This window comes from Falco biarmicus, chromosome 7, assembly GCF_023638135.1.
Source record: "Falco biarmicus isolate bFalBia1 chromosome 7, bFalBia1.pri, whole genome shotgun sequence".
Lineage (NCBI taxonomy): Eukaryota > Metazoa > Chordata > Aves > Falconiformes > Falconidae > Falco > Falco biarmicus.
The window spans coordinates 67,142,246-67,170,243 of record NC_079294.1 but is presented as its reverse complement, the minus strand read 5'-3'; the positions used below and the strand labels follow the sequence as shown (position 1 = coordinate 67,170,243).

The 27,998-nt window shown below is 50.0% G+C and overlaps 4 protein-coding genes across 6 annotated transcripts; 2 read left to right on the top strand and 2 right to left on the bottom strand.

Annotated features, from left to right (window-relative positions):
- Positions 1 to 1,414: 1,414 nt before the first annotated feature.
- On the bottom strand, positions 1,415 to 7,307 carry MTFMT (mitochondrial methionyl-tRNA formyltransferase). Its single transcript, XM_056346761.1, has 9 exons — positions 7,133 to 7,307; positions 6,326 to 6,538; positions 5,778 to 5,900; positions 4,855 to 4,957; positions 4,247 to 4,322; positions 3,600 to 3,691; positions 3,013 to 3,094; positions 2,299 to 2,384; positions 1,415 to 1,998 (listed from the first exon to the last, which is right to left on the bottom strand). Exons 1-9 carry the CDS (start codon positions 7,279 to 7,281, stop codon positions 1,798 to 1,800), a joined length of 1,125 nt encoding a protein of 374 aa, XP_056202736.1. The 5' UTR covers positions 7,282 to 7,307; the 3' UTR covers positions 1,415 to 1,797.
- Positions 7,308 to 11,694: 4,387 nt separating this feature from the next.
- On the top strand, positions 11,695 to 20,025 carry SLC51B (solute carrier family 51 subunit beta). Its single transcript, XM_056347137.1, has 7 exons — positions 11,695 to 11,895; positions 12,951 to 13,016; positions 15,497 to 15,597; positions 16,748 to 17,122; positions 17,425 to 17,568; positions 18,430 to 18,520; positions 19,351 to 20,025. The coding sequence occupies exons 3-7, from the start codon at positions 15,558 to 15,560 to the stop codon at positions 19,565 to 19,567; spliced, it is 867 nt and encodes a 288-aa protein (XP_056203112.1). The 5' UTR covers positions 11,695 to 11,895; positions 12,951 to 13,016; positions 15,497 to 15,557; the 3' UTR covers positions 19,568 to 20,025.
- Positions 19,814 to 25,179, bottom strand: RASL12 (RAS like family 12). 3 transcript variants are annotated; one of them, XM_056347141.1, is made up of 6 exons: positions 24,906 to 25,179; positions 23,866 to 23,982; positions 23,703 to 23,759; positions 22,508 to 22,581; positions 22,224 to 22,414; positions 19,814 to 21,394 (listed from the first exon to the last, which is right to left on the bottom strand). In XM_056347141.1, exons 2-6 carry the CDS (start codon positions 23,972 to 23,974, stop codon positions 21,010 to 21,012), a joined length of 816 nt encoding a protein of 271 aa, XP_056203116.1. In that variant the 5' UTR covers positions 23,975 to 23,982; positions 24,906 to 25,179; the 3' UTR covers positions 19,814 to 21,009. The 3 variants fall into 3 exon arrangements, with proteins under 3 accessions (XP_056203116.1, XP_056203114.1, XP_056203113.1); XM_056347139.1 differs by lacking the exon at positions 24,906 to 25,179 and adding an exon at positions 24,300 to 24,517; XM_056347138.1 differs by lacking the exon at positions 24,906 to 25,179 and having other exon boundaries at positions 23,866 to 24,293.
- Positions 25,180 to 26,236: 1,057 nt separating this feature from the next.
- KBTBD13 (kelch repeat and BTB domain containing 13) lies at positions 26,237 to 27,949 on the top strand. The gene has a single exon (XM_056345270.1). It carries the CDS (start codon positions 26,567 to 26,569, stop codon positions 27,947 to 27,949), a length of 1,383 nt encoding a protein of 460 aa, XP_056201245.1. The 5' UTR covers positions 26,237 to 26,566.
- Positions 27,950 to 27,998: the final 49 nt, after the last annotated feature.

Here is a 27,998-nt window from a genome sequence, read left to right as displayed (position 1 = left end):
TTACGGCTCCTCATCAGGCAAAAATCTCTCTCATCAGACAGAAAGTACAACAGCAGAACATAGAATGGCATACAAATATTAAGTGGAATATACTCTAGGATACGAAAACAAAAAAGGAGAAGGAAGAGATGGCAATTGACATGATTAAACAGAAAAGGTAAGACACTGATCAGAAAAGCTAAAGCTATCAAAGAAAAATATCTACTGAACAAGGTGAATGACAAGTTCGTAGATTAGAAACAGTAAGACTAAAACAAGTCACTTGCATTGAAAAGCAAACGTACACAGCAAATTTTTCTTTTCTGAATTTAAAAGGAAACAGTTACAATTTGAGTTAAGATGGACAAAAAATATTGCAATGCACCCATATCGATTAGTTGTCCATGGCTCACCCCTCATGGTGTGTTATGGGTCAAAGGTTCTCCCGCTTGTCTCAGCTACGTTGGACACCAATTGTAGTTGGGAGTCCAACTCAGTCAGCCTCACACGGGGCACCAAATGTTGCAGCACAAACAAACTAGTAGGCTGCAACAAAGTTTTTATTCGGTCAGGTTCTACTGTCCATGCTGTGCTGTTTCTCCTTCCTCCAGAGGTCAGACCACACCACCCCTCCTCCACCCAACCACCTCTCCCACACTCCTCAGGGCTATTTAACTACTTAGCAGGAATGGGCTACAGCTGCACATCGTCCATGGCAATCAACCCACTGCCTTCGAGGCAAGGCCACAGCTGCATGTTATCAATGCTAATGAACCCACTGCCTTCACTCCTCTACAGGAAACAAAATCATGTGCTCACATCACACACAGGTACCTAAAAACCATCAGCTACCATTCATGGATGACATTAAACAGTGCTTACTGCATAGAGTATTTTCAGAGTCAACAGGCCCAAACAAATACCATGATGGTCCTAAAACAACTGGATGAGAACTCAGATTAGAACAGATTATAAATATTCTGTCTGTTCCATTTCTAAATTGAAAATTTATTGAAACCGAATTTCAGCACACTGGAAGTATACACCTGCAGACTGAGACTACACAAAGGGAGTAAGCTGGAAGACAGGTAATTAAGCAGTTGGCAATGACTGCACAAGTCAATCAGATGGGAAATCAACCTGCTCAGAAAAACCCACCTAGCAAACAACCCGACAAAGGCATATACCAGCTGCACACAGCTCCACATATGTATTATAGAAAGATGTGGCATCAAATTCCAGTGAGAAATAAGGGATGTCCTGTGTTAAATGTAGTTGACTAAGAAAACTATCATGGACAGGAAAAGATACTCTAGATGTTCCCAGCAAAGGCTTAAGTTACTCATCTCAACATGGGGATACAAAGCTAGTTGAAGGGTCCACAAGAAAATCAAACTAGACAATCTAAGAGTCTCAGTGAACACTAAACTCTGAATTACGGAGAAGCATAGGATTTTAATATTTCCAGATTAAAGTAACCGTGTACAACTTATGCTTGAAGAAAATTATACCAGAAGTCCTCAAAAAGAAATTGAAAGCATTGTATAAAAAACATTTATATTTTTATATACTCAACAGTAGAAACAAGGATTTATTAACCGTCTTCAGTGTTCAGAGATTCTCTTCCTTGATGGGGAAAAAGAAATGAGTATCATCAGGAACCCATGATGAAAACACGCAGATGACAGTAACATCAAACACTTTGGGAGGAAACCCCTTAACTCAGTTGAATGTTGTAACACTGTAACATTCAGGTGGGCACTGAAATATTTTATATTACTATTAACTTACAGACATCTTCCACATTTTATAATACAACTATTGTTTTATATCCTGTGCAAATATTTTCCTTTTTTTCAGAGTCTTTTTTGCTGTGCTAAGTTTGAGTGTTTGAAATCTGCATTCCTGATGAATTGTTCTTGACTGCCGCTGGAACCACGAGTGCAAATATCCATTGTAGAAGTCAAGTGCTGTAAGCTGCTTCCTTAATATGACTCTTTTGAATCCAACCCAGCCTTCCTAAAAATAAAACCAAGAAAATGGCAGTAAGCTTCTTCCATGTTTTAAAATTATCTTTAGCTCTCAGTTTGGCTTAAAGAACACATTTTATTTAATGTCATTATGTTTACAAGTCAAATTCTCTCTTGCAAGCCTGTTAGTGGAAGCAGAGTTCTTCAAGTATCAAATGAGAAAGCTGATTCTAATCTAAACTAGTTCAGTGAATAAAAATGGACAACTAAGACAAAAGTTATGTAACACGCAAATACTAAAAACCTCATCTTTAGGGTACTGAATATAAAAGAAGTGGAAAAAACCTACCTTGCAACGAGCTATCAGCGTTTGGGACTCTTTATGGTATAGTAATGAACCAGGAACAACAGCTCCGTGATCATTTAACATTTGATCTAAAAGCAAAGCAAGATTGTCCTGCATTTTTATGCCAACAAGTACAAAAAAGTTTGAAACACTTAGGTCTCTCTGAACATGATAATCATCTTGAGTCACTATTTTGCTCAACACTATTTTATTGTATTCTGTGGTTTATTGTACCCAAATGAGCAGGGGAGAAGGAGAACAGTCACTCTCTGGCACTGCTCCCTATCTGATCCATAAACAGTCATTAAGCTTGATTGGGCTCTAGCAAACCACTCAGCCCACAAGGCTCTCAGACTCACAGACTACTATACAAAACGGTTTAAGCCACAGTACACAGGGACAGCTTCCCTCATGAGAGATCCCCAGACAATGGCATTAGAAGAGGATCTCCTAACTAATTAGAGGATTAAAATCCTCCAGTCTCAGGATTCACAACACAATACCTGCTGCTTGCTCAACATCATCACAAAGCAAGAATGTTCTTAAAACCCATTTTATGCTCATCTTTGGGCACAGAAACTTGCTGCACTCTGAGCACATACAAGGCTGACTGACTTCAGAAAGCAGTACTTAAAGCTATTTTTTAGTACAATATGGTACAATCTCCAAGTCAATGTTTGAAAAGACAGGAAAACTTAACAGATTAAATTAAAATACCAGAAAACCCAGGAATATTATCCACTTCCTCAAAATCCAGAAGTTTAACAGTAGTACCCTTCCAGAGTGTCTGCAAAGGAAACTGGAAACAGAAGCAGATGACACATTAAGAATTATCACAATTTCCACAAAACTGCCTAGGCTGTGGGGCTTTTTATACAAGATATCTGTCATAATAACATTAGGGGGAAAATTTAGGTCAATGTCCAGATAAGAGACTTTATTTTATCTACTTTTCCTTGTTATCCTCATCTCACTGACAAGCAAACCACTAGCATACACAAAGTGACTACCTACAATAGCTGTTTACTGTCGCCGTTCACACTGTTTACTGTCATGCAAAGATGTCATTATAGTGTTCTGAGGAAACAATACAAAACTATTGAGCAGATTTCACACTTGGGATCAAGTTCATGAAAATTCTCCTCCACACTAATTCTGCCTCTAATGCTGAACTGTGCTGGGATTTTAAAACACATGCTAGGTTTCAGAAGCTGAAATAATTAGTTTTAGTTACTAGTTAAAACCCACCAAACCCAGACATGCCAGAGGACAGAAAAGGGTTTAAAAAAAATCCACTGTCTTACCATACTTCCTATTGCACGATGCAGCTGAATTATCTGTGCAGCTGTTTGCTCTTCCCAATTTATACAACTCTTAGCTATAGATATTTTAGGAGCTAGGAGGGGAAAAGAAGAAATTAAAAAACTTTGTATTTTGTTTTGCACCTTTTTGTAAACAAATAGCTGTACTATTTTATACTATTTTAAACTGGTTTATTCTGACCAATGGCAGGATTACTGTCTAACCATACGTACCTTAAACTGGAGAAGATTTTGCAAAAAAACTCAATTACTTATACCTTATTCTCAGTTGTCCTCTTATTTACCCACTGCACTATGAACTGATAACACATATTTACAAGCACAGCTGTAACACTTTTGTCTGCATTACAACCATGAAGAATAACTCATTCAGATTTTGCAGTATCACTAGTGATTTTGATATTGTACAGGCAACTGGGAGAAAACTCATTAATGTAGTAAGCCTGAAGATTTCTGAAACATTTTTCCCCTCTGTACGAGTTTTTTAAGCCAGAGAAGGCAGTGAAGAGACCATACTGAGGAAGGTATCTAAAGAATATATAACCCAACACAGTAGGAAGAAACTTACTTTTCCAGCTGCTATAATAAAAAAAAATTTAAAAGTTGCATTAAGTATGATGTGTACCTACCAAATGTTACTCCTTCTTTCGGTTGCTCTTTTTTATTTTTTAAACTTTCAGGCAAGTTTTTCAAAACTGCTAACAGCTGCAAAATTAAATTTTGTACAGAATATTAGCAAAGCTAAGTAGAATATTTTTATTAACAGTAAATATAAGACATACAAATACAGTACTTAATTCTTCATCAGTGAAACTTTCTTGTGAGTTTTTAGAAAACTCGGTCAGTATATTAAGACGACTTGCATCATACACACAAACACACTAAAGGCATCCTACCTGCTGAATCACAATTAAAAAAGCCAACTGTTTTTTTTATGGATGATCTCCCCTCTGATATTATTCCCTTTAATGAAAGAAGAAACACGCACTGTTTCCATACAAAGCACTTGAGTTCTTCACTGAATAGAAACTGAACGGCAACACACAGGACCAACACTGACAGCTTATCACACACCACACAGTTTTCCTCTCAAGAAGGCAAAGTGCTCACAAACATTAAGTTTCAGATCACTACCTTCTGAACAGTTGCAGTCAACTCAAAACAAGATAAAAAAGAATTCTGTTCACATATGTTAAAAGGTACTAATCAGAAGTGACACTAGCTTGCATGACTTTACCATATTTGCACCCATCTTTGATAACATCACTTCTAGCTCCTTTGCAGTACAGCGGGGAGGAACCGCAAACTCTTCTTGCTTAATAATTGGACCTATATCAAACCTATCAGGCAGAAAACATACAAGCTTACTAGGGAAGCTATAACAACCAGCAGTTCAAACATCTACATTCAATAAGTCAATTCAGTTACTATTTACCCTTTCCTCCTCTAAAACTTTATTTTTCACACATTATCAAAATAACGTTTGGTTCACAAGACAATACAGAGAAAAGAGTATCAGATATATCCTGGTAAGCAAGATTTACCTCAGCAAGCTGAGACTGATTAGAAAGCAGAATTTACATTTCAGAAGCATAAGACCTCAGTAGAAACAACCTAAAGAATTCAGAAGGAACTTGTTTTGCACTTTCCTGAGATCTATTATCAGACAAGCATCTAAGAAAAGATAACTATATGTGTTTTCCCAAGCCTTTTAAGCCAGAGTTTATGCTGAAACCAAAACATTTAATATCTCTCCCATCTCTAGATAGGCAACTGCTTGTCCTCTGCTTCACTTACAGGAGGTTACAGGTGACTCTGAAGTCTGAAAACCAGATCTTTTCTGTGACATCATACCAAGCCTATACATCCAGCTGTGTGACTGTTTGTTCTCTGTCTGCCCCCTGTGATAATACTAAGAATTAGAGAACAAGCCTAGAGTCTAGAGTACAAATTATGCACTCCCTAAAATACTGTATTTGTGGCGAGTCTCATACGGTCAGATGAAAGTTTCTAAGATGTTTCAAATTTTAATATTAAACACACATTTTAAAAAAAAAAAGTTATTACATAGAATGATTTACATGATTTAAGCGGTGATGATTTTAAGTCCTGAGAGGCAAGAGAAGCAGTATATTGTTTTGGGAAGCACATCTAACCTACCTCTTTGGTCTTATTTCCATAATTGTCACCCCAGCCACTTTATCACCATGAAGCACTGTGTGGACTATTGGTGCAGGACCACGCCATCGTGGCAGACAGCTGGGATGGACATTCAGCACGCCACTGAATTGAATATTTTAAAGTTAGAATAGGAACAGTACCTGAAGAGGAACCCATATGTAAACAGGTGTGCAACATTTATTACACTGAAACTACTTTAAGAATTAAATTCTCAGATCTTCTGAAGTATTACTGGTTTAAATATACATTTAAAGGAAAATTCACATTATATAACCTTCAGTTTCTCAGTAAACACAGAAAGGGAGATGAGGGGAATAAAGGTATACATATTGTGCTGAACATTTGCACAGATCTACATCAGCGTGTTAAAGAACAACAGTGAACCACACAAAAGAAGCAGGCTCAGGCTAAGCAGATGAACCCAAGAAGAAGCTGATCTCGCCTGCTACAAGTCATAGGTGCCGACTCAAAACCATAGTCTAGCTTTGCTTACAAAGCAGCAACAGACATTCGGTCAACTCACTTACTACGGGAACTGCAGAATAAGGTCCTCACTTAGGAGACGTCCAAATGATGCTACCACACCTACATCAAACTGCCCCACAGGTCCTGTGTGTGGCCATTCATGAACAGGCAGCTGGAGCTCCCGGGCACAGTTCCTCACAGGCAGGTCCCCAGGCAAGTGGGAGGGTAGGGTCACCACCTCCAGCCTGGAGACGAGTGAGTCCTTGCTGGGCTCCCTAGGGTGGACAAGGCATTGAAGGCCTCACACAGGCAGACCAAGAGAGAGACAAAGACTGGGTCACCTCCACATCTTGCTGTGCCCTTCCACAGCACCTGCCCCTCCAACGGCTATCCCCTACGTGGTCCCCAGTCTCCCCGCACTGACCCTAGCCTCCCAACCCTGCCAGCCCCAGCCCCCTCACCACCAAAGGCTTCCTCCTTTCAATCCAAGCCCCCTTACGAACCCCCATGGTCCCTGCCCCTCCTCCAAGGCCTGACCCCCTGTGATACCTCTCCATTGACCCACTCACGACGCCACGGTCCCTGACCCACCCTAAGGTCCCTTCCACCCCCTCTCCCCTACCAACCTCTGCCCAACCTACAGTCCCTGCCCCTCCAACCCCAGCTCATCCCCCAGCGGCCCCTGAACCCCACCACCTCTCCCACCCCCCGATGCCCAGCCCTCCCTCACCGTCCCCCGCCCCTCCCTCCACAGGACAGCCCCTGCCGCCCCCCCTCAGTCTCCAACCCCCCGCCCCTCAACCACAGCCACGGCCTCCTCCCCGCAGGCCACGACCCGCTCGGCCCGTCGCCCCGCCAGCAGGCGGTACCTGGCCGCCTCCAGGGCTCGCAGGGTGGTGACGGCGAAGCGGTCGGTACCGAAGAAGAGCACCCGCCATGGCGGTGCGGCCGCCTGCCCCGCCGCCCCGCGCACCGCCTTCAGCCCCTGACGCCAGGCGCGCAGCAGCCGGCCCCGCATAGCGGCACTTCCGGCGCCGGGCGATGACGCACCCGGGCGCGCGGAGCCCGCTGCGAGCCGGGCGGGGCGGCCTCTGGGGCTGAGGCGGCGCCGCCATCTTGGGGCGGGGCGGCGCGGAGCCCCGCGCAGGCGGGGAGCGGCGGGGGCCTCAGGGGCCGCGAGTTGTGCTTCCCGGGGCCGAGGCGGTGGCACCGCGCCCGGGGAAAGGGGAGCGGAGCCGAGCCAGGCCTCTGCCTCTGCCTCAGGCCCGGGCTGGGCTGCACGCCCCGAGCGCGGCCTCCGGCCTGTGGCTTCTGGCTCTCCGCAACGTCGGTGCTGCCCGAGCGAGCGTCTCCTGTGGCGGGGGACCCATAACCCTGGCCCTCATGACCGTAAACTGGCTGCTTTGCGCAAAGATAACGCGGAAAAACGTCAGGGTCAGAAAGGGGTGTTGACACCGCAGCCTCTGATGTTCTGCTGGCTCCAGTGCAGCGCTTGAAAAGCTAATTTCTGTGGCTGCCTCTGTGGACAGCTTTGTTCTAACAGTGATTATAATATAAAGAATGTTTTCTTGTAAACTATGGGGTCAGAATAACCACTTAAAAACCAGTCGTCTCGCATAACGTAAGAATGAAAATACTTTATCACTGTCCTACAAACATTCTCTTCCCCCGTGGTTTAGTTGTGTAGTGTTTCATTTAATGTAAATTGCATACACAAATTCCCTATACATCTAAATCACAGTATATCCTGCAGTCTTTGGCACTAGGAATTTCAAAAACATGGAATGTGAGGATCTGGAAACATTTCATAGATGCCAGTGAAAATATGTAAATTACTTGGATGATAGAATTTATGCCAGACAGCCACACGAGGAAAGGATCGCTAAGGAAAGTGAAAATTTGTGCTGCGCTAAGCGGCACTGCATGTTCATTCCCTTTTTCACTTCTGTATTGACCATAAGGCTTTCTTCTCTCAGGTATGGAAGATGCCTCCACCTCTAGTGGTAGAAACAAAGAAAAACTAATGAGAAAGTGCTGTTACAGGTTAAATAAAAATGAGTAAGGCCATCCTAACTGAGGTGCTTATATTCCTGCATCCTGGAAAGAGGAGGATACCCTACCAAATACTGAGGTAATTTCCTAGCTGAGAATCAGTACATAAAAATCAATTGCTCCAGAAAACTTGGTTCTCTGTTACTCAGGGATCCTCATGAAAATCCTCAATTTAGTCGCATGCAGAATACTTCAATTCCAGCTGCTTCATTTCAGGGCGCATAGATGAAAGGATACGGTAAACATACAAAAAGATAAAGAGAGTAACAAGGATGATGGAAAAACTTCTGTTTGAGAAGAGATTAAAGGAACCAGTGTAGTTTGTCTTGGAAAGTGGACACGGGGAAAAGAGGAGGCGAGCAGTCTCTCTTATTATAAATAGTATGGAGCTGGTAAACAGGGAACAATTAGTTGTTGTACAATAACTAAGAAATTACAGGCACTTATGGGTATTAGGCCCCCCAAAAGAGGAAGCAGTATTCCACGCAGCATGTAACCACTTATCTCAGATGCTGAAAAATAGTCATGTTTTCCAGAAGCAGACAACGCAATTGATGGAAGGCAGGCTGGAAGGAGATGTCCTGTGTTGTGCTGGCAAATACCAGCTCTCTGAGGTCTTGGGTGAAACCCTGGATTTATCACCAGCAATTCAGAAAGGCCAGGGACATACTATGCGTGTCTGGATAGCCCAAATGCTGCCTGAAAGCTGGGAATTTGAAGTCTGCATCCAGCTGCTGCTCGGTGTTAATTTCCAGGTATCAGATCCCAGCACGGGAGGCACTGAACGTGTCAGTGGTATATCATATCGGCACTGCGTGCGGAGCTTCACCTGCTGCTCATCAGGGGACTTAAACCCTGGAAACGGATTCTTAGTTCTGGCAGTCATTAAGGCTCCTGGAAATACTGGAAGTCCATACTGAGTTTTTGCCATCCTTACTCATGAAGTAATTAATGCTTCATTTGCAGTGAGTTTATGAAGTGGACTTAAATTCACTCCAGTATACTTGCTCACAAGTAATTAATCCTCGGCTCTGATACAACTGTGCAGTTCAAACAGATTACAGCTATTATTTAGTATCATGTCTTGGACACAGTGTACATTAATTTTAACTGAAGATTTATTACAATATAAATTTTTCCAGCAGAATGAAATCAACAATGATTGTTTCAGAACAAAAAAAAGCAAAAAGAAGCTCACAAATCTTGCTTTCCTGCTGCATTTGAACTCTGCTTTTGTACGTGGGGGGAAAAAAACCAACAACCCTGAATGTTTAGTTATTCTGTAACCAGGCATTTCAGGTCAAAGACACAGAAGGGATCAAAAAAGATAAGCACAATTAAAACACCAAGGTCGGACAAGTTCTTCTTAAGAGTAGTGAGGACAAATCTGAGGAGGAAGCAGAACACAAATCAATGTCATATCTCCACTTTGCTTCCTAGCCAAAGACACTGAAAGTGTCTCCAAGAAGTAAAAAGATATCTCCCATTAAAGGCTGCCAGTGTCGTCAAGGGAAATGTGAACTAAAACACAGCAATTGCTGGAGAGACAGCTCCTGAATGTGTTCGCAGCCCTCTAGAGAAGGAGAGGATTACTGGGCAGAAGGGCCAACTGTAACCAGCAGGAAACTGGTTTTATTTCCATGTACATCATGCTAAGTCCTGAAGGCATCTGAGCCACCTACCTGCATCTGGACACTATTTTTGGGGGGTTATTGGGGGTGAAATAGGAGCCACTGTGCTGGTGCCCTAAGGCTTGTCCCTGACTCACACTGCTCCACCCCAGGGAGGCAAGTGGAAGTAGCCCATCACTGCACCACTGGCTGTGGGACACTGGACTTGCAAGGGCTGCATGAGGGGTTTGGGGGTCTCCCATACAGGAGGAGCTGTTGGACACCTCTTCCTCAAACAGCCCAAAGGCAGGGCAGGAGCCAGATGGGCACTGCAGAGCTGCAGAGGTTCCCGTGACGTCCCAGGGGCTATAGTCACTCTGTCTCCTCTGATCAGGTTTCCCCACCTGGTTTCAGAGGCTTCAGTTTAGGGAATTGTGGGTTACGCTGTTATGCCCAGCTTCTGCACAGCAGCTGGGGAAATTTATATGTATTTTCTTAATTAAAATATAGATACGTAATTCAAGCTATATAGGAAATTGGGATTAAAAAGGACCTTCTGTGGCTTTGCACTCACCCTCCTCCTGTCACAGTCACCTCTTAACCATGGCTAATATGTCCTTCCCTCTACTCAGAGACTGCACTACAGGAGCCAGGCATTTCCTTTGCATCTTTCTCAAAGGCAGTGAGCCAGAGGATTTGGTTGTGTAAGCTGCGAGACTGCTTGCTGGCCTGTCACTGAAACCCCTTCCCTGGCAATGGAAGGGTCACAAGGACACTGAAGAAAAGCGTTCCCTAGTGTGATGACACTTTTCAAATGATCCAACTCGAAATGAGGAGGAAAGACAGCCCAATTTACAGCATGGTGTGATGTCCTGGCTTGACCTGCCTCCCCCAGCAGAGAGGAGCTCTTGTTGCCTGGAGGATGTGTTTCTGAGCGTGAGCTCCCATCCCCTTGCTGCCAGGCTAACGCTCAACAGTGAAACATCTCTGTTTGGCGAGTGTGCGTGTCTGCTGGGTGAAATATCACAGGGGCAGCCAGAGGAAGCTCTGAATCAGCTGTGAGATGGGATTCAAAGGATCAATTGCACTGGAAGCACCTTGGCTTCAATGCCAAAGATGCTTTATTTCAAGCTGGAAAACACCAACAACAGAAAGAACATAAGATTACTGCGCTCATCTCCAATTAAGTCTAAGCTAAGCAGTGCTAGCTATGTGCTCCAAACCCATCACTGAGAAGTATCTCACTTGCTTTGCAGTACGCAGCTCCATCCATGGATCAGCTAGTTCAGGGAGGAGGAATTCTTTCCAAATGTGGCTGGCACAAAAAGGCAGCACATCAGTCTTGTGACACTGCAAAGCCTCTTAGCAGTCTATTCACTTGGCCAGCTGTTGTCAGTACCTGTAAAAAAGGGATGGCAGAATCTCTGATGAGTGCTTTGTGCTTTGCCTGCAAAGTCAATTGCTCTTGTGAGGTGCTCTCAGAGCCTTAGAATAACAATTAAAAAAAAAAAGGCGGGGGGCTAATATTTGCTTTATCAGTACATGCTTCCTTTTTGCAACAAGGAGCGAGCCAGGCAGAGTGAACGTTATCGTTTATGTTAATCCCAGAGTAACTTATTACTGTCATTCTGTTTGGTGTGCTCTGTTAATACTGATTGTGCCAATAGCTTGAGCAAATAAGCGGGACGTTCCTACAGCTCATACTTTGCAGAAAGGTCATTCACCTCATACCGTAATCGACCCACTAAGGAGGTGTGTTTTTTTCAGGGGCTGGAGTGAACTTCACCTGTTGGACTAGCATTCACACATGACTCAGGAGCAGAATGAATCACAGCTCATAGCATACCAAAATAGGAGGAAAGGCAACTTTGTCACCATAGTAAGGGGCTGACGAGAGCTCGGAGGAGATGTCTTCAGACAGCAGGGCTTGAAGAAATGTAGCTTCCTCTGCTGGGAACTGCATGTTTCTGGTGAGTTAGCGGAGATTAACGGACATTCCTGCTGCGCTAGCTGGTGGGTTAATTTATAGCTATCTGTAAAGAAAGGCTTATTTATTTATTTCCGTTAGAAAGCTGGAATTCTGGGAAATTTTAAGTGAAGGCTATGTCATTTGTTTAAGGAGAGAGTGAATGGCAAGTAAGAAGCAGGCTGGGGTAACTCCTGCATGTAAACAGTCTGGAAAGCAATCAAAGGAAAAGATTTAATACAACTCAGATTTGTTCATTAACTTTTAACTTTACAAAGGTTAAAAAATAGTACAGACTGCTTTTGTACTTTAGTATTTTAAATATTAATTGTTTTTCTTGTGTTCCTCAATTGAACTGAGTCCTTAATGTACCTGTATAAACCAATCCATCCATTTGTATCTTCATGGTGTGCCATTGTGTATCTTCTGTCAATCTCAAAGACTGGGCATCCCACTTCTGTAATGTATTTGGAATAACTGACACATTTCAACTCAATCAGTTAAGGTAACCACCAGAGACAGAGTCTGGATGACAAGAGGACACTATTTTACAAAGACTGGATGTTGTAGGTGCATCGTCCCGTATTGTGTAGTGAATATGGAGTAGGCAGTCCAGAGGGACATTATCATTTTAACAGAAGCTGTACTTGATGGTCTTCCCAGAAAACTTTTTTCCCCATCTTTACTTGTATCAATACAGTATCTCAAGACTTCTCATTTGCAGAGTGAGGGCAACATCTGGCTTAGTAAGCAACTGTGAGTATTAGACCTGATAAAAACCAACATACAGGGCACATGGTGGTTTCACAGCACCACGTGCTGTGCCCTGGCTGGAAAGAGTCCACATGCTGCTGGGGACGTGTGTGCTCCCACACAGGACAGGCCCCTTGCTGGGTTATGCCAACTTGGAGCACCGATCCCTCAGCTCTGCCTTGTGTGTGTGATGGGTCTCAGATCTCCAAGGGCTTCCATAGTGAGGAAGGATTTTACCATTTAAGTGCCATGATCAATATGTCGAGCAAAAAGCAATCACTTGCCATTTTTCTATATTTTCTTGAGATTTCATTGGATGCCACCAACGATCACAGATCCTGGTTTTGAACAGGAGGATTTGAGACAGCACTGGTGAGTGACTCTTTGTTTCTGAAGTACATGCAGCATACAAGTTGTGCAGCTTTTGATATGAATATCCCATTTGCAAAAAGAAAGAAATGAAAATTTTTTTCAGATGAAAATAACACTGGTAAAATGTTTCCTTTGAAGATGCTGGCCTCCTTTCCATACAAGCATAAAATGCATGAGCTTTCTCTCATTTGAGCTTCCCATGTTGTACCCAAGCAGGGAAGCAACCTCAGAAGGGTCTTAGGTGTCTTCAGAGGGTAGGAGACCAAAGTCTAAGAGTTGTCAAAGGCCTGGATCTAAGGGCTGACCCCCATCCAACAGCAGCCAGAGTGACTGCTGAGATGTGTGGCTGGGAGAGCAACAGAGAAGACATCACCCACACTCTCTCAGCTTGTTTGGTGGAGCAGCGCTCACCCATGCTGGGATGTGGGCAGTGGGGCAGAGCAGCTGTGTGGGGGAAGCTGGAGGAGATGTCTTTAAAAATCTTTTAGGCTGGAAGATCCAAACTCTCCAGAGCATGTTCAGCCCAACTGTGGGACTCAGTGTTTCCTTACTGGGGAAACTGGTGGTACAGGCAGTGTTCTGGACCTGCTCAGGCTCTCTACTGGGGTAGATACACTGGCCTAAGAACACTGTTTTGTAGCTTTGATGAATGAAACTTCCAAACCAGTTTGATGTAGATGTAGAAGATCTTTAAAATAACGGGAGTTTCCCTTAAACTCTTTTACCTAAATTTCCTGTTAATGCATGGTAAATATCCACTCTGCTACTGTATTTTACCTGAGAAGATCCAGCTTCCCGCATCTGGGGGAGATTTGGTGGTCACTGCTTTATAAAGTAGTGAAGTACTTCTAGCAGCTTTCTAGCACCCCTGCTGTGCATGGCAGCTTTGGTGTGGACACCAGGAGGTGGCCCACAAGTTATGAAACACCTTAGGAGAAAATCAGCAACATGCATGTCAAATATTCCTGTTTGAGCAAATGATTAGACAGAAGCCTTGCACAGCAAGATTTAACACATTCACTTCTTATTAGGGTGTAGCAGACTTATAACTTGATTTCATCGGCACCAAGACTTTATTTCCTCCTTTCTGAGGAGTGATCCATGTGAATAAGCTAAAGGTTACCTGGTCGGTAAGGTAATTGGCATACCCAACTGCAGGGAGTAGCTTTAGCCATATTTTCTGAAGTACAGAGCCAAAGTGGATCATGTATTTGAGAGTCTCATCCTCAAAGAACTGCTAACAAGTGGTTTTCTGGCAGCAGGGAGCAAGCCTGAATGCCTAGTTGGCTATAAAATGTGAACTTTGAATTATGAAGACATTGAGAAGGGGGGGGGGGGGGGGGGGAAGCGGAAATAGTAGCAATCATTAGGTCTATAACCAGTAGGACAAGTGCTTCCCAGAGGAGTCAGCAGCAGCATTGTTGACACAACCGGCATGTTGGAACGTGCTTGTGAGTGAATTCCAGCGAACAGTTTCAGACAGTGTCAGGCGATGCTACCAAGGCAGGTAAAAGTTGAGAGTATCAGTCATAAAAGTCTTAAGTCCTCACATAATAAGTAATGGCCTGTGGGGCCAGCATGTCTGAGGGACACAGACGTTGTGTCATTCACCTGCGAGTGGGTGACGATTCAGGTGAGGCCGGTGAGCAGAGGCAGAGCAGTGGGCTGGGGAGAGCCACCTAACCATCTCAAAGTAACTCACAGTGGACAGATGGGAACCTTCTGCTTAGGTCAGGTCCCTCCAAAGGAGGCTGAAGAACTGAATTGGACAAACAGCCATAAAAGCCAGATTGATGCCACTGACAAATAAGAGACTAAAGGTCAAGGAGGAGCTTTCTGCTTCCCTGAGGGGTGGGAGATACCTTTGCCTCAACGACAAGCTGGCTTTTCCTCCTGTTTGGGCTGAGCCCTTCATCATCTCCACACCCTTATTCTGCCATACAAGGATTGGTAGCAGGTAGTCACAGAGTATGTATTCCTTAAGGACTGTGGTGGGGGAGCAAGGAGGGAAGCAGCAAGGTTAGTTGGGGAGAGGCTGGCTTGCAGCAGCTAGGCTCACATCTGCACGGGGTCACCTAGGCAAGGCTTCCAGCCCCAGGCAGCAGACCCTGTGCCAGACCCACTCTGCTGTCACCTCAGTGGCTCCCAGGATGTCTGCACCCTGTCCTGGCAGCTCAGACTCATGTTCACAGAAGAAAACAGATGCCACAGCTGCAGCGGTACATCAGGTCCCCTCTCTGAGTACAAAGCTGGAGCAGAGAAGGGAATTGAGTTGTTTAAAAGATCATCGCTTCCACTTGTGGTTTTGCCTCCATTCAGCTGCTGTAGACACCAGAGCAGAAACGTGCTGGCCTGCTGTCTCCAGTCCCTCTCAGTAATAACTCGTGTAACTTTCAGTGCTCCTAGTGATAAAACCAGTGGCACTGTGCTAGCAAAGGATGCTTTGAGGTTATCCCTTACCTCTCATCTCTCTTTTCCAGGCACTTGTGCACTGAAGAAATACTGGTGAAGACGTGATCCATCCCAGCTGCACATACAAATATGAAGTTCTTCTGGATAATCTCATTTTTGCTGCTGCAAGGTAGAGTCTTGGCTTAGAGGATAATGGTGTTGGTGAAGCAGGTCACACATGCTGAGTCTGTGCCTCTTCACAGGCTCTGACCCACACCAGGCTCAGCAGGGGATACAGCAAGACATTGTCTGCAAGGCAGGTTCATGGGAGCTAGATGTGCAAGAGTTTCCATCATTGTTGTATGACCTTATGAACACCTCACTGGCTGAGGGAAAACACATACAGATAGCATTATGGCAAAGACATGCATTCAAGACCTAAACTTTTTGGGAATATGGTTTCTTCCTCTCCTGGGACCCATTTTCCTCAGTATATAGCACTCTCAACCATGGGGAAAGTTTCACCCTAAGACTGTGCTTCCAGCACTGTTGCCATCTTTTTGACACCAAGGAAGACACCTGACTTATGGGGATTTGGGTTTTTTTAAACCCAATATCAATGTCTGTTGGGCCTCTCCACACCAATGCTGTGCACAGGGATGTTTCAGCTGACGCTTTAAGGTTAGACAACCAAACTAGAAATACCTGAGCCCCAAAACCTTCCCCTGTGGTTCCCCAGAAACAGAGACATTGGAGACAGTGTCTAGTTTCATCCAGCTGGAGCAGGACATCAGCATGTCTGTTCCCAGAGGGAAAGCAGAAGCCAGCAGTGAGGCCCACCAAAGGGTCTGAGCCTTTGCCTCTTCGAACAAACCAGGAGAGCAGCCTCCCACCTCCCGTGAACAGCAGGAAGGGGCTAAGCGTGGGTCAGGCTGTGTGGCGCTGTGAGCTGACAGCTGCCAGCCCACCAAGGGACCTAGCAGAGCTCAAGTCTAGGAGAGGAGCTCACCATCTTTTTCTGGGGAACAGATACAGATACAGCTTCAGCCGGAGCTCAGCACCAGTTGCAAGGATGGTCTAGCTGGGCTTCCCAGAACCCACCCAAAAGGATGTGCTTGAGCCATGTTTGCTGAGAGGTGTGGGTTAGGGAAAGCTACAAGCCCAGCAGCCCTGGCAAAGAGCAGCTGGACTGCAGGCAGTTTGCCTCTTGAATGCCTTTTGCCCTGCGTTGATTTCCCAGTGCCAGAACTCAGTGTCATTCCCATCTGCCCTATACACTTGGTATGCATATATGTCCCATCCTTAGGGGGTGACCATCTCATATGCTCGTTTCTTTGCAGGCACTGAAGCTTTTCTGATGAAAAATGCTAACGTCAAGCTGTGTTTACAAGCCAGCCCGATGAATGGGAATGTATTGCTGGAGGACTGTAATCCAGAGTCAGATTTCCAGGACTGGTCTTGGCAAGGCGATTCTTTGATGAATCATGGCACGCAGAGCTGCCTCTCTGTGGTTGGGGCTGACAGAGTGCAGACAAGTTTCTGCGACAGCGCAGACTACATGAGCTGGGACTGCTCGAATTCGCTGCTCTCTCCTGTGGGCAGCAGCCAGGGCTACCTGGTGGCAAAGAGGAAAGGAGTCACTCTCAACAATGTGAGAGGCCTTAAGGCCCAATGGCAAGATGTTGCAGACAGGAGCGTGTGTGAGGAGAAACCAGGTAAATGCTACGCACCCTGGGACCAGTGGTACATGCACACACACCGCTGGGGAATGCAGAAAGGCACAGTCAGTGCCCTGGGGTCTTTCCAGCCCTGGGTGCCCCACCATAACGGCATCTGCAGTGTGAGGCAGAAATGCTTTCCACTTCTCAGTGCATGAGATAAGGCTGTGCCCTCACGGCTGCATTCTGCCTGCTTGGAGAGATGTGCTGGGCAGCCCTGGAGCCGAGGAGAAGGCCATTTCTAGCCTGAAGTATTGCAGCGAGTGACCATTTGATCTTTCTGCTCTTTTCCTCCACAGCCAAGGCAGAGCAAGACAGCTACTTCTTTGCAGCCCTTGCCAGCACACACATGTATGACCACACAGCAGGGAATGTGACTCTTGCACTGGGTATAGATCAAGAAGAGCTGGAGGAGCTGCTCTGGTTCTTCCGCAGAGAAGACCGTAAGTCCTGTTGATGTTCCTGGGTTGAGAGTTGAAATAGAGGTATGCGGTCCTTGGCTGTTAACCCTCCTGCCTAATGGACATGATGGAGGGAATTACCCAAGGAGGTGATTTACCCCAGATACATAAACCCTCAGTCTTGCCTCCAGAAGAAGCAGGCCACAGGTGAAGGCAGGCACGAGGCTTTGCTGAGATAGCATCTCCTCTCAGAGAGGGATTCAGCCTCTTTCCAGGCATAGCCTGCCAAGAGAGCAAAGGTCTGGGATGACCAGTGATTTTGGCAGGGTGGAGGGAGAAGATTGATATGAGCAGGTCAGTGCCACGATGATCAACTTCAAAGCCACAAAAATCAAGGACAGAGCATCGGCTGCCCTCTGTGCTGCGCACCCCAGCTGGTGTTCGAAGGCAAAGTCTACCTGCCTGGGTGTGGCAGCAGTGAGAAGGGCTGCAGAGACGGGGAGGGGGACCTTTCTAGCAGTTCTCATGGTGGGATGCTGCAGCTCTCAGCCTTGTTCCCACCCTCGGGCACAGCCGCTCACAGCTCTCGGGCAAGGTTGAAAAGCCATGCGTGGCAGCTGGCGTCAGCGTGAGCCATACAGAGCCCAAGGCAGGGGGCTGTGAGCAGCAGAAAGCAGTTGTGCAAGTCGCCTGCCCAGGGAGGGAGGGTCGCCTGAGGTTATCCCAAAAAATGTGACATGGGTGCTCTGCTCTGAGTGTGGAGCTGGATACCAGTGCCTCTGCCCTTATCCTGTGGCCCAGCCACAGCACTCTGAGCTTGGGCATCCTCAGAAAACACCTGGCTGGGTTCTGCAGGTCACACTGCTCTGCGCATGCTAACGCTGCCTCTTTGCTTTCCCCCAGCATCAACGTGGAATTACTCCATCCTCGCGCTTTCCTTTGTGGCCATGATTTTGGGTCTTGTCCTTCTGGCCATTAACATTGTGCGAAACAGGTGAGACGGGAAAATTTGGGGGTCGTTTGGTGCGTGATGGTGTGCTGAACACCCCACCCCACCCCCACCCCCACCCCCAGCCCAAGCAGACAGACGTGGGTTTGGCAGGGCAGGGCAGCATGCTGAGATGTAGAGCAGGACAAGCCCTGAGTGATGGGGAAAAGAGCAAAGACAAACTCCCTTTGAACAATGCTTCGTTGTAAAACCTTGCCTGACTCCCTGCTGTCCCCATGTGTTGCCACTTCTCTGGGCCGTGGATCCTCACCAGTAGAGTATCTGCAACAGCTCTGCCCAGCCCGACAGGGCTGTTGGGAGGGAAGTGACATTAAATGTGCAGTGTGAGATGCTCTCCAGTAAGTACAGGGGCTCTGGAGGACAACTCCCCAGCCTTTCCCTGTTTGCCTTCCCACGATATTCCCCTGGGCTGTGCTGCTGCACAACAACCCTGCGGCTGAGGAGCAACTCGCGGTTTTCTACAGCATGAAAACTTACATCTGGGTCAGAGCTTTCATCTTAAAATGAGAGAAAGAGCTAAGGTTATCAGTCTCTGCCATGCTGTCATTTTAGCAATGGCTTGCTGGGTGTTCCAGCCTCGCGTTGGGCGCTGTGTGTTCTCCGAGGGCAAACCCCACAGCTGCGTGTACCCAGACGCTTCAGATCACTTACACGACAGTGCAGCTGGCAGGGTTTGCACGTAAGCAGCTCACGTGTTCCCAGGGCCAAGGTGTGAGGAGGTGGATGTAACCATCGCCAGGGGTAGGAACTTGCCCCCAGGGGTGGGCCGGGCTTGCTGCTTCATGCTGCATTTCCTTTCCATGCCTTCCCTGCAGAAAAAGGAAGAGAATGTATAGAGAAGCAGTGCAAACTGCGCAGCAGGCGGAGCTGGAGGCCAAGCAAGCCCTGATGCCTGTGCAGGAATACAGCCCCGCCGAGCCGCAAAAGCAGGAGCCAGTGCCTCAGGAGCAGAGATCAGGAGAAGTGATGGTCCAGTGGAAGGACGGGACCGTCACATCTCTGTACACAGAGAGGTCTGAGGATGCCATATAACAGCAGCTGAAGTCAAACCATTTAGGCCCTAAGGAACATATCAGGATGTCTCTATTCATAGTGATGGAGGTTTAAAAACACAGTTTAGCCTGGCGAAACGAGAGAAAAAGAAGGAAGCAGCAGAGCTGCACCAGTAGGAGTAGCTCTGGACTCGAGGCAAACCTGTGCCTCCCCCGTTTCAGCTCCTGGGTGGCTGGTCTTTACCCACAGCTCCTGGCTACCTCCAGCCTTCTCTCCTGTGCTAGCTTCACTCCCTCCCTCGGATGCCACCTGCCTCTGCCGCAACCAGGTGGGAGACCAGCCGGGTGGGAGGTGGGAAGTGGGAGGCTCACGCTGCGGTCAGCCAGAGAATGCGCCCTCATGTCCCATCAAGAAAACAGCCACACTGAAGCGGAGGCACTTTTGTTCTTTGCAGAAATTGTCTTTATTAAAATACTTTCCAAAGTGGTTGATCGAAATCCCACATTGAATATCTCTCTATGAGTAAGGTCATATATATATATATTTATATATATGTACAAATATACACGTGGATATTTTACTCTGCAGAGTAACTGCAACTCCAGGGAGAAGTAGAACATTTAACCTGATAGAGCAAATGAAACCACACACACAGCCCTTGGCGCTGGCTTGGGCACAGGTAGAGCCTGCCCTGCTTTGGGATTCACTTCACACCCTTCCCTGGGCACACGTAGAAGGCATGAAATAATTAAAGATCTTTTTGGAAATACAACAGTCTTTTGAACAAAGGCTTTTCAGAGTGTGTCCTTGTCAGTGGAGCCTCCTTCCTAACAAAGCCTTTGAAAAGGAACGCTATAGTGTAAAAAGGTGATTAAAAACCCAGCTATTTTGGTACGACTTACTTTGATGCATGGAAATTGGTTTCAGGACACCTGAGGCCTTTAGTTGGCTGAAACAATGTCTGCACCTTTCTTGTTCAGATTAAAGAAAGATAAGAATTCCTCTCACTCACTGCTCAGTCAGGGGAACTGGGAGACAAACGAGATGGGTGCCTCCGTGCTTGATTAGTTCCCCCTTCCTGGGCTCCCATTGCTGTGCTCCAGGCACCCAACCCTCATCCTCCCGGTGGTGCCCACAGCTCTGGCTGCTCCAGGAACTGCCCAAATCCGCCCAGAAATCTGGGCTCGCCCCCGATGCCAGTGGCAGGACAGGCTGCAAACACCACGGCAGCGCTCGGCCAGGGCGGGTGAGAACCAGGGTGGGGGCAGGCAGAGTGGTGCCACAGCCAATTTCAGGCTCTCGGCACCAAGCCTGCTTGCCAAACTGCCACCGCAGGCTTTGCCCTGGCACAGAGACCGGGGCCGCTCTCCACCAGCAGCTGCTGCAGTGCCCGTGAGTCTGTCATGGACGGTCTCAGCCCTTACAGAACCAAGAGGATGGGGGTCTCTCACCACCCCCTCCACAGCCCGCAGGGACGTGTCCTAAAATATCTTGAAGCCTTTCAGCAAGGTGAGCGTGGGAGCTTTCCTCTTGCTCTGAGCCCGTGAGGACTTGACAGTGACCAGCTTGGCCTGGGCCACCGAGGGGATCTCCTTGTAGTTGACGGTGGAGAGAGTGTTGAAGGTGCAGCTGGCCAGGCTGTGGCGGGTGGGCAGGACCACTGGCGTGGCCACCGACGGACAGGGACGCTCCTCAGTGATGAATAGTGGCTGGACAGGCAAGCTCCACTCTGCCTGGCGCCGCACCTCCCGCACGGCTTCGTGGAAGACATGCTGCACACCTACGAAGTCCTGGCATGCCGACACCTCGTAGAAGAGGCACCCAAACCTGCTTGCCAGGGACATCCCTTCGGCTGCGGGCACCTGCCTGGCGAGAGCGGAGGGGATGGGTGCAGCATCCCTTGGGGCGCTTGCAACCACCCGAAAAGGGGAGCGAGGGGTGCAGGCGGCGGGCAACAGGCCCTGCATCCCATGCCTGCTTCCCAGGGAGCACCGCGGCAGCACCAGCTCATCCCTCCTACTGCGACAAGCGGAAGATGTGGGTCCAAAATAGTTTTGCCTTTCCCAAAATCCTGGAGCAACAGACTATGCGGGTTGCTGGGGGATCATGCAACCTCCGTGCCAGAGACGTGTGCCAGGGATTCAGGGGGCTGCATGCGATGGCAGCACACTGGGAAGCGGGGAGAAGAGGCGGCAGGTCCTGGCCGTGGGGAGGGGGAAGCCTCTGTGCTGGGAGCACAGGGGGGTTCAGCAACACACGTGACTCAAGGACCTGTGGGAGCAACACTCAGCACGGCCCCAGAGTGGCACAAAAGGCCAGAAAAACATACCGAGGACATCCAGTCCTGGCAGCAGTGACGGAGCGAGAAAGGGCTCCAGGGAGCGGGCACGTCCAGAGGGGAGCAAGGAGCTGGAGCAGGCTCAAGCCCTGCCCGGGGACAGTGACGCTGCCTTACCACGCAGCCGAAAAACATCCCGCTGAAAATACCAGTGGGCTCAAAATAAGCACATCATCCCCCAGGCAGGAGAGCAGGAACCTTGGAGATGTGGGAGGACATGGCAAATACCAATGGGGGCAGAAATAACCACAAAAAAATTTAGATTTAGGTTTTGCATCCCAGCTAGAGGGATGCGGGGGGAGGTGTCTGTGAGCTCTCCCCCACCGGGAAAAGACAGCCTTGCCGCACGCCTGGTACCTGTACTGCTCCATGTCCAGCTTGTTGCCCAACAGGAGCACAGGGCAGCGGCGCTGGCAGCCCCTCGCGTGCAGGGCGAGGACATCCAGGTAGTGCTGGCAGCCCTCAAAGCTCTTCCTATCGTCGATGCTGTAGACGACGAGGAAGGCGCTGGCCCAGCGCAGGTAGCGCTCACAGTTCCCCGGGCCGTCCTGGGGGCGAGAGGAGCAGCTGAGCTGTGATCCAGCCGCGGTCCAGCCGGGTCACACCGGGTGTTTGGCACCAGCTGTGCCCCGGTGCCTCACCTGGTCGGCAGTGTCCATCACCTTCAGCAGCACGGGCTGCTGGTCCACCAGCTCCTCTGAGGCGTAGGTGTCCTCTGCAAGGAGAAGAGTGGTTGTGAGGAAGGGCTGGGGCGTCCCACCTACGCCAAAGCCAAGCAAAGCCCTGGTTGCTTGGGACACCATGGAAAAATCTCAGCCCCTGGTGAGGAGCATCTTCCACCAATGCCTCCACCTCGCTCCTTCCTCCAACAATGCTATTTGGGGGGACTGGCACTGCCGCTGCTGGGTAAGCCCAGCTAGGCGCAGTCATTTCCCCTCGCATGCCGCAAGTGTGGGCTCCCGCGGGACAAGGAGGGAGGGAAGGAGCCCGACGTGGCCGCCACTGCGCCCAGGGCTCAGCCCTTATCTACATGCCACGGCCCAGCGAGATAAAGCGATGAACCAGGGGTGCTTCCCAATAAATCAGGCAAAAGCAGCACCCCTTTCTTTTGGCAGGAGGCAGGCAGGGAGAGCCGCCGAGCCATTCCCCTGGGAGAAAGATGCCGTCTCCCACCCGGGTCCTAACAGATGCGTTTCGGAAAGGTTTTGACATGGGAAGATAAAACCACATTCCCAAAAAAGATCTGAGGAGGAAAGGATTTATCCTTCTTTCTTAAGAGTCAGTGAGTTATTAGAGGCTGGAGTCAGTTCCTGGACAAGGTCCATATCTCCCTAATGTCCCTGATAAATCATTCATGGCTCTTCCCTGCACACTGGAGTCAGGCCTAGGAAAATAGTTATTAATTACTTAAACGAGTGGAAAAAATAAATGCCCAGAACTGCTTGCTGCAAAGCACAGCCCCCAGTGCTGCCTGCCCTGCGGCCCCCGCTCGCTGCCCCAGCCCCTCCCCTGCCTGATGCCCCCAGGAGTGAGTAGGAGGCATGAGATGCTGCCCAAGGACCCCCAGTAATTCAACTTTTAGTTTCTTTGTGGTGATGTGAGGAGCCGATGCCGCCCCGTGGGACATGCCCACAGAGAGAGCACTGTTTTCACCTCTGTTTTTACAGGCGGGTTTGGGTTGAATCCAGCCCTTCCCTTGTTTTTCATGTAATTTTGGGTTGGGTTTTTTTCCCCCTTAAATGCCATATTCGTGGGAAATGTGGGAGCAGGGGTGCTCCATGGGAGCTTGTGGGGGACAACTGGGGGCAAACACCAGTTTTGGAGAAAGCGACTTACCTAAGTTCGGGTCATATTCGCTTATGAACCTCTTGGTTAGAAACTTCACGGTCAGAGCTGCAGGAGGTGAAAGAAGCGGGTGAGGCGGGTGTCCCCCCCAGCACCGGCACCCAGCACCCCCCAGTGCCCGGCCATCCCCGTGGCGGCAGGGCACCCGTCTCACCTGACTTGCCAGCCCCTCGGCACCCCAGGATGGCCACATTACACTCGGCGAGGGGGCTCTGGGGCAGCCGCTCACCACCGGCTCGGGGTTTGCCAAACATCGACGACATCCTCCGACCTGCGGGAGAGAGCCGGGGGGGACGTGGGGCACCCACTGCCATGCCGGATGGGGACCTCCTCACCGCCCCTCACCGCCTGGCTCGTGGGCTGCCCCAGCCCAGGGGAAGGGGAGACTCAGCACCACTGGGGGGGGGGGGGGGATCCGTTCTCCTCCATGTGCGTCCTGGAGCCAGGGCAGCCAGCATCACCATCCCACGCCGGCAGCCAGCACCCCGCTCAAGCAAAGGCAGGGACACACACACGCACACGCCACACGCACCCCAGCCCCCTGCCCACCCTTGGCAGCCCAGAGAGATGAGAAATGCAGCCTCCCACCTTGGCACCCGCTGACGGAGAAGCTGCCGCGCTCGCCGGGGTGCGCAGGGGCCGCGGCCGGGGCCGGGGGAGCAGCAGCCCCTGCGCTGCTGGGGCGGCCGCTGAATGAGGCAGGCGGAGGCGAGCGGCAAGGGCTGCTCGGGCCCCAGCCAAACTCCTTGTAAGGAAAGCTGCCGCGCAGGGCTGGCCACGCTGCCCCCGCCACCCCAAGGGTGGTCCCCCCGCCACGGCCCACGCCAGCCCCCCGAGCTCCTGGGGCTTGGGGCACGGACCCCCAGCCCCAAAACCCACCACGCCTCCGCTTTTGTGGCCACCTCACCGTGTCCCTAGCCCCTTGCCACGTCCCCAGCAAGCAAAAGCCTGCTCCTGCTGCCCTGGCTGAGGCCGCCGCACTCATTCTACCTCCCGCAGGCAGGAGCGGTGCCCAGGAACGATGCTGCCTGCACAGCCACCCTGCCCGCTGCTTGCCCGGCTCCCTCGGGCACATTTAAGCACAGACACCTTCTGCTGCTGGCAGAGGCTCTGCAGGGTGAAAAAAACCCACAACCTTTTTCCTCCCCAAAGGCACAATCCCGAGGGGGAAAGGGGAGCCCGGGGAGTACTCACCGCTGCCCGCACCAAGCCATCAGCTGGCACCCAGCGGGCTCCCAGCTCGAGTAGGTGGCGGAGGCTGAAGTCAGCGTTGTCATAGCAATCACAGCCATTTGGGATGGGGCTCAGCACCCAGGACAGCAGGATACGGCCCCTGGGCTGGCCCTGAGGAGTTTCTATGGGGGCCCATAGCCGGGGCTGGGGGGTGAAGGCTGCTCCGTGGCCAGGCAGGGCTGCTGCGCCATTGGGATTATTGCCCGTTAATGCAGGCAGGATATTTTTAAACCCTCCCAAAATAGTCTGGGAGTGTGTAAGTCCCTGCAAGCCCCAGGGGTGGGAAGGATGGGGATCACTCCCCCGTGGGAAGCAGAGCCCCTCTGACAGGATCCCTGGCCCCCAGACCCCCTTTGGACACAGGTCAAGGATGCTTAAAAGCAATCGGAGCTAAATGGGGTATTTTAAGTGAGGTACCCGTAAAGATCAATACAGTGACACAAGCGCAAAGCTCTCACCTTCTCCCCTAAATGGATTTTGTGGGGAACCCACTGGAGCCACAATCCCGGAGCAATGGCTCTGCTGTCATCCAGTGCCCTGGGAACTCCCAGCTGCTGGGATGAGAAGCTACGGAGGGAGGAAAAAATATAGCTTCAACAGGGTGGGCTGCTCGGGTGAAATTCTGCATCAAAACTAAACACCAGCTGCAGGTGGCAACAGGGAGACTCAGGGAGCAGCCCCCCGGGTAAGTCCCTGTTGCTGGCCCTCCTTGGCATCCCTGCGGCAGAGGCAAAATGGGATTTCTTGCCAGAAAAAGCTGTGAATAGCACACCAACAAGTGATGTGCCCCAAGTAACACTTCACCATCAACCTCTACATGAGTCACAGGGGACTCGTTTCTGCCTGAAGCCAGGCGTTACAGGGTGTGGGGCGAGCTCTGTGGCCAGAGGGGACTTCTTTGGTGAGAAGGGGTCGCTGCACTTTGCTTTCCTCACCACGAGATCCCCAGATGAAGGACAGGCTGGTTTATGGCTCCTTGTGCGCAGGACGGATGTTGCCTGGGTTGCTCGATGGTTCCCTGGGGAGGGTCGCAAAGGAACAGCCCCTAAAAGATCTCTCCTTGCCTGTGGTCAGGGGCCAGCAAAGCCCCTTTCCCACGGCTGTACCAGATGGCACCGAGATTTGCTGATGTCAGTTACCTCCCTGTGACCATAAAACTCACTTTTTAAGGGGGGGGGGGGGGGGGGGGGGGGGGGGGAAGTGTCAACATGCTCTTCCCAGCCTTGTAAACGTGTTGCCCTTCCTGGGGTGGGGACTGTCCCTTTAGGGCATGGCAAGAAGGATGTCTGAGAGCAGGGAGAGCAAAACCCGTCTCCCCCTAGGGTGGCTGGGCATCCTCCATGGGGTGAGTCGTGATAGATCCAGGCACCTCCACCATGACCTGTGCCGGGTGGTGACGCCAGAGCCCTGCCTGTGTTTCGCGTGGGCAGCCGAGCGCGGCGGATGCCTTTGAAAGGCCCCTGTCACGAGCTCGGCTATCTTTAGCCGAAGGTATTTATATTCCAAGGCAGTGGCGTGGCGGCCACCGGGCAGCGCAGCAACGGCATCGAAGCGTGGAGGAGGCAGGAGGGGGCTGCGCCAGGGCACGGCACAGAGGAGCATCGCTGAGCCCCTGGGCGAGGATGACCCCAGAGGAGGAAGGCTCCCCAGCAGGGCCCCCGGAGCGGGTGCGTATCCGGGTGGAGGAGCAGTCGTTCTGGGTGGAGAAGACCTTGCTGGTGGAGAGCAGCGAGTACTTCCGTGCCCTCTTCCGCTCAGGCATGAGGGAGAGCACGCAGGAGGAGATCGGGCTGGGGGAGCTGAGCGCGGCTGGGTTCCTCGCCATGCTGCGGGTGCTGGCGGGTGAGAGGCCCATCCTCAGCAGTGAGGAGACCTTCCAGGCAGTCGAGTGTGCTGCCTTCCTGCAGGTGAAGCTCTTGGCCAAGTACTTGATCCACTCCATCAACTCCGACAACTGCATCCTGCTGTACCAAGCCGCCGCCATATTTGGCCTCCTGGACCTCTTCCACTGCGCGGCGCTCTACATCAGGGACAGCTACGCTGAGCTGGAGGAGTACCTGGACTGCCTCTCCACTGACCTGCTGGCCTACGTGGAAGCCCTCCTACCCAGCACCTTTGTGGCAGTAGGAGCCCACACACCCACCTTTGAGTTCTTGGAGGACCTCTCCAGGACCATCTGCTACCTGGACGAGGAGACCAACACATGGAGGACGCTCTCCTGCCTTCCGCTGAGTGCCAGCACATTCCTAGCCGGCATGACGACCATGGATAATAAGATCTACATCGTGGGTGGCGTCTATGGGGCCAGCAAGCAGGTGGTGGAGAGCAGCTTCTGCTACGACGCCGACACCAACACCTGGAGCGAGTTCCCCAGCCCTCACCAGCTGCGCTACGATGTCAGGCTGGTGGGCCACGAGGGCTACCTCTATGCTATTGGCGGGGAGTACGAGAAGATCTCGCTGAAGTCCGTGGAGCGGTATGACGTGGCCTCCGGCACCTGGACATTCGTCTCTGACCTGCCACAGCCGAGCGCGGCAGCACCCTGTGCCCAAGCCATGGGCCAGATCTTCGTTTGCTTGTGGAAGCCGCTGGATACCACTGTCATCTATGAGTATGAGACCCAGCAAGACACGTGGCTTCCCGTCACTGAGCTCAAGCGGCACCAGAGCTACGGGCACTGCATGGTGGCCCACCGCGACAACCTCTACATCATGCGCAATGGCCCCTCGGATGACTTCTTGCGTTGCGTCATCGATTGCTTCAACCTGACATCACGGCAGTGGACCGCGCTGCCCGGGCAGTTCCTGAACAGCAAAGGAGCCCTTTTCACTGCTGTCATCAGAGGAGACACCGTCTACACTGTCAACAAGATGCTGACGCTCCTCTACTCTGTGGAAGAGGAGACCTGGAGGTTCAAGAAGGAGCGGGCAGGTTTCCCACGCAGCGGCTCCCTGCAGACCTTCCTCCTGCGGCTGCCGAGACGCAATCACGACATCGCGATGTAGGTGGCCCTCCATCCCACATCAGGATGCTCTCCGTGCATGTGGCCTCATC

What these genes read in the sequence shown, in the direction of transcription:
- MTFMT (XM_056346761.1), bottom strand. Translation starts at nt 7,281, where the DNA reads ATGCGGGGCCGGCTGCTGCGCGCCTGGCGTCAGGGGCTGAAGGCGGTG. An exon ending in CAAAGATGGGTGCAAATATG is followed by an intron (nt 4,323 to 4,854) that starts GTAAAGTCATGC and finishes TTAATTTTGCAG; the next exon opens with CTGTTAGCAGTTTTGAAAAA. An exon ending in ATCGTGCAATAGGAAGTATG is followed by an intron (nt 3,095 to 3,599) that starts GTAAGACAGTGG and finishes TTCTGTTTCCAG; the next exon opens with TTTCCTTTGCAGACACTCTG.
- SLC51B (XM_056347137.1), top strand. Translation starts at nt 15,558, where the DNA reads ATGAAGTTCTTCTGGATAATCTCATTTTTGCTGCTGCAAG. An exon ending in GTTCTTCCGCAGAGAAGACC is followed by an intron (nt 17,569 to 18,429) that starts GTAAGTCCTGTT and finishes GCTTTCCCCCAG; the next exon opens with CATCAACGTGGAATTACTCC. An exon ending in ATTAACATTGTGCGAAACAG is followed by an intron (nt 18,521 to 19,350) that starts GTGAGACGGGAA and finishes CCTTCCCTGCAG; the next exon opens with AAAAAGGAAGAGAATGTATA.
- RASL12 (XM_056347138.1), bottom strand. Translation starts at nt 24,025, where the DNA reads ATGGCAGTGGGTGCCCCACGTCCCCCCCGGCTCTCTCCCGCAGGTCGG. An exon ending in CGAATATGACCCGAACTTAG is followed by an intron (nt 22,582 to 23,702) that starts GTAAGTCGCTTT and finishes TTCTCCTTGCAG; the next exon opens with AGGACACCTACGCCTCAGAG. An exon ending in TGATGGACACTGCCGACCAG is followed by an intron (nt 22,415 to 22,507) that starts GTGAGGCACCGG and finishes TCTCGCCCCCAG; the next exon opens with GACGGCCCGGGGAACTGTGA.
- KBTBD13 (XM_056345270.1), top strand. Translation starts at nt 26,567, where the DNA reads ATGACCCCAGAGGAGGAAGGCTCCCCAGCAGGGCCCCCGGAGCGGGTG.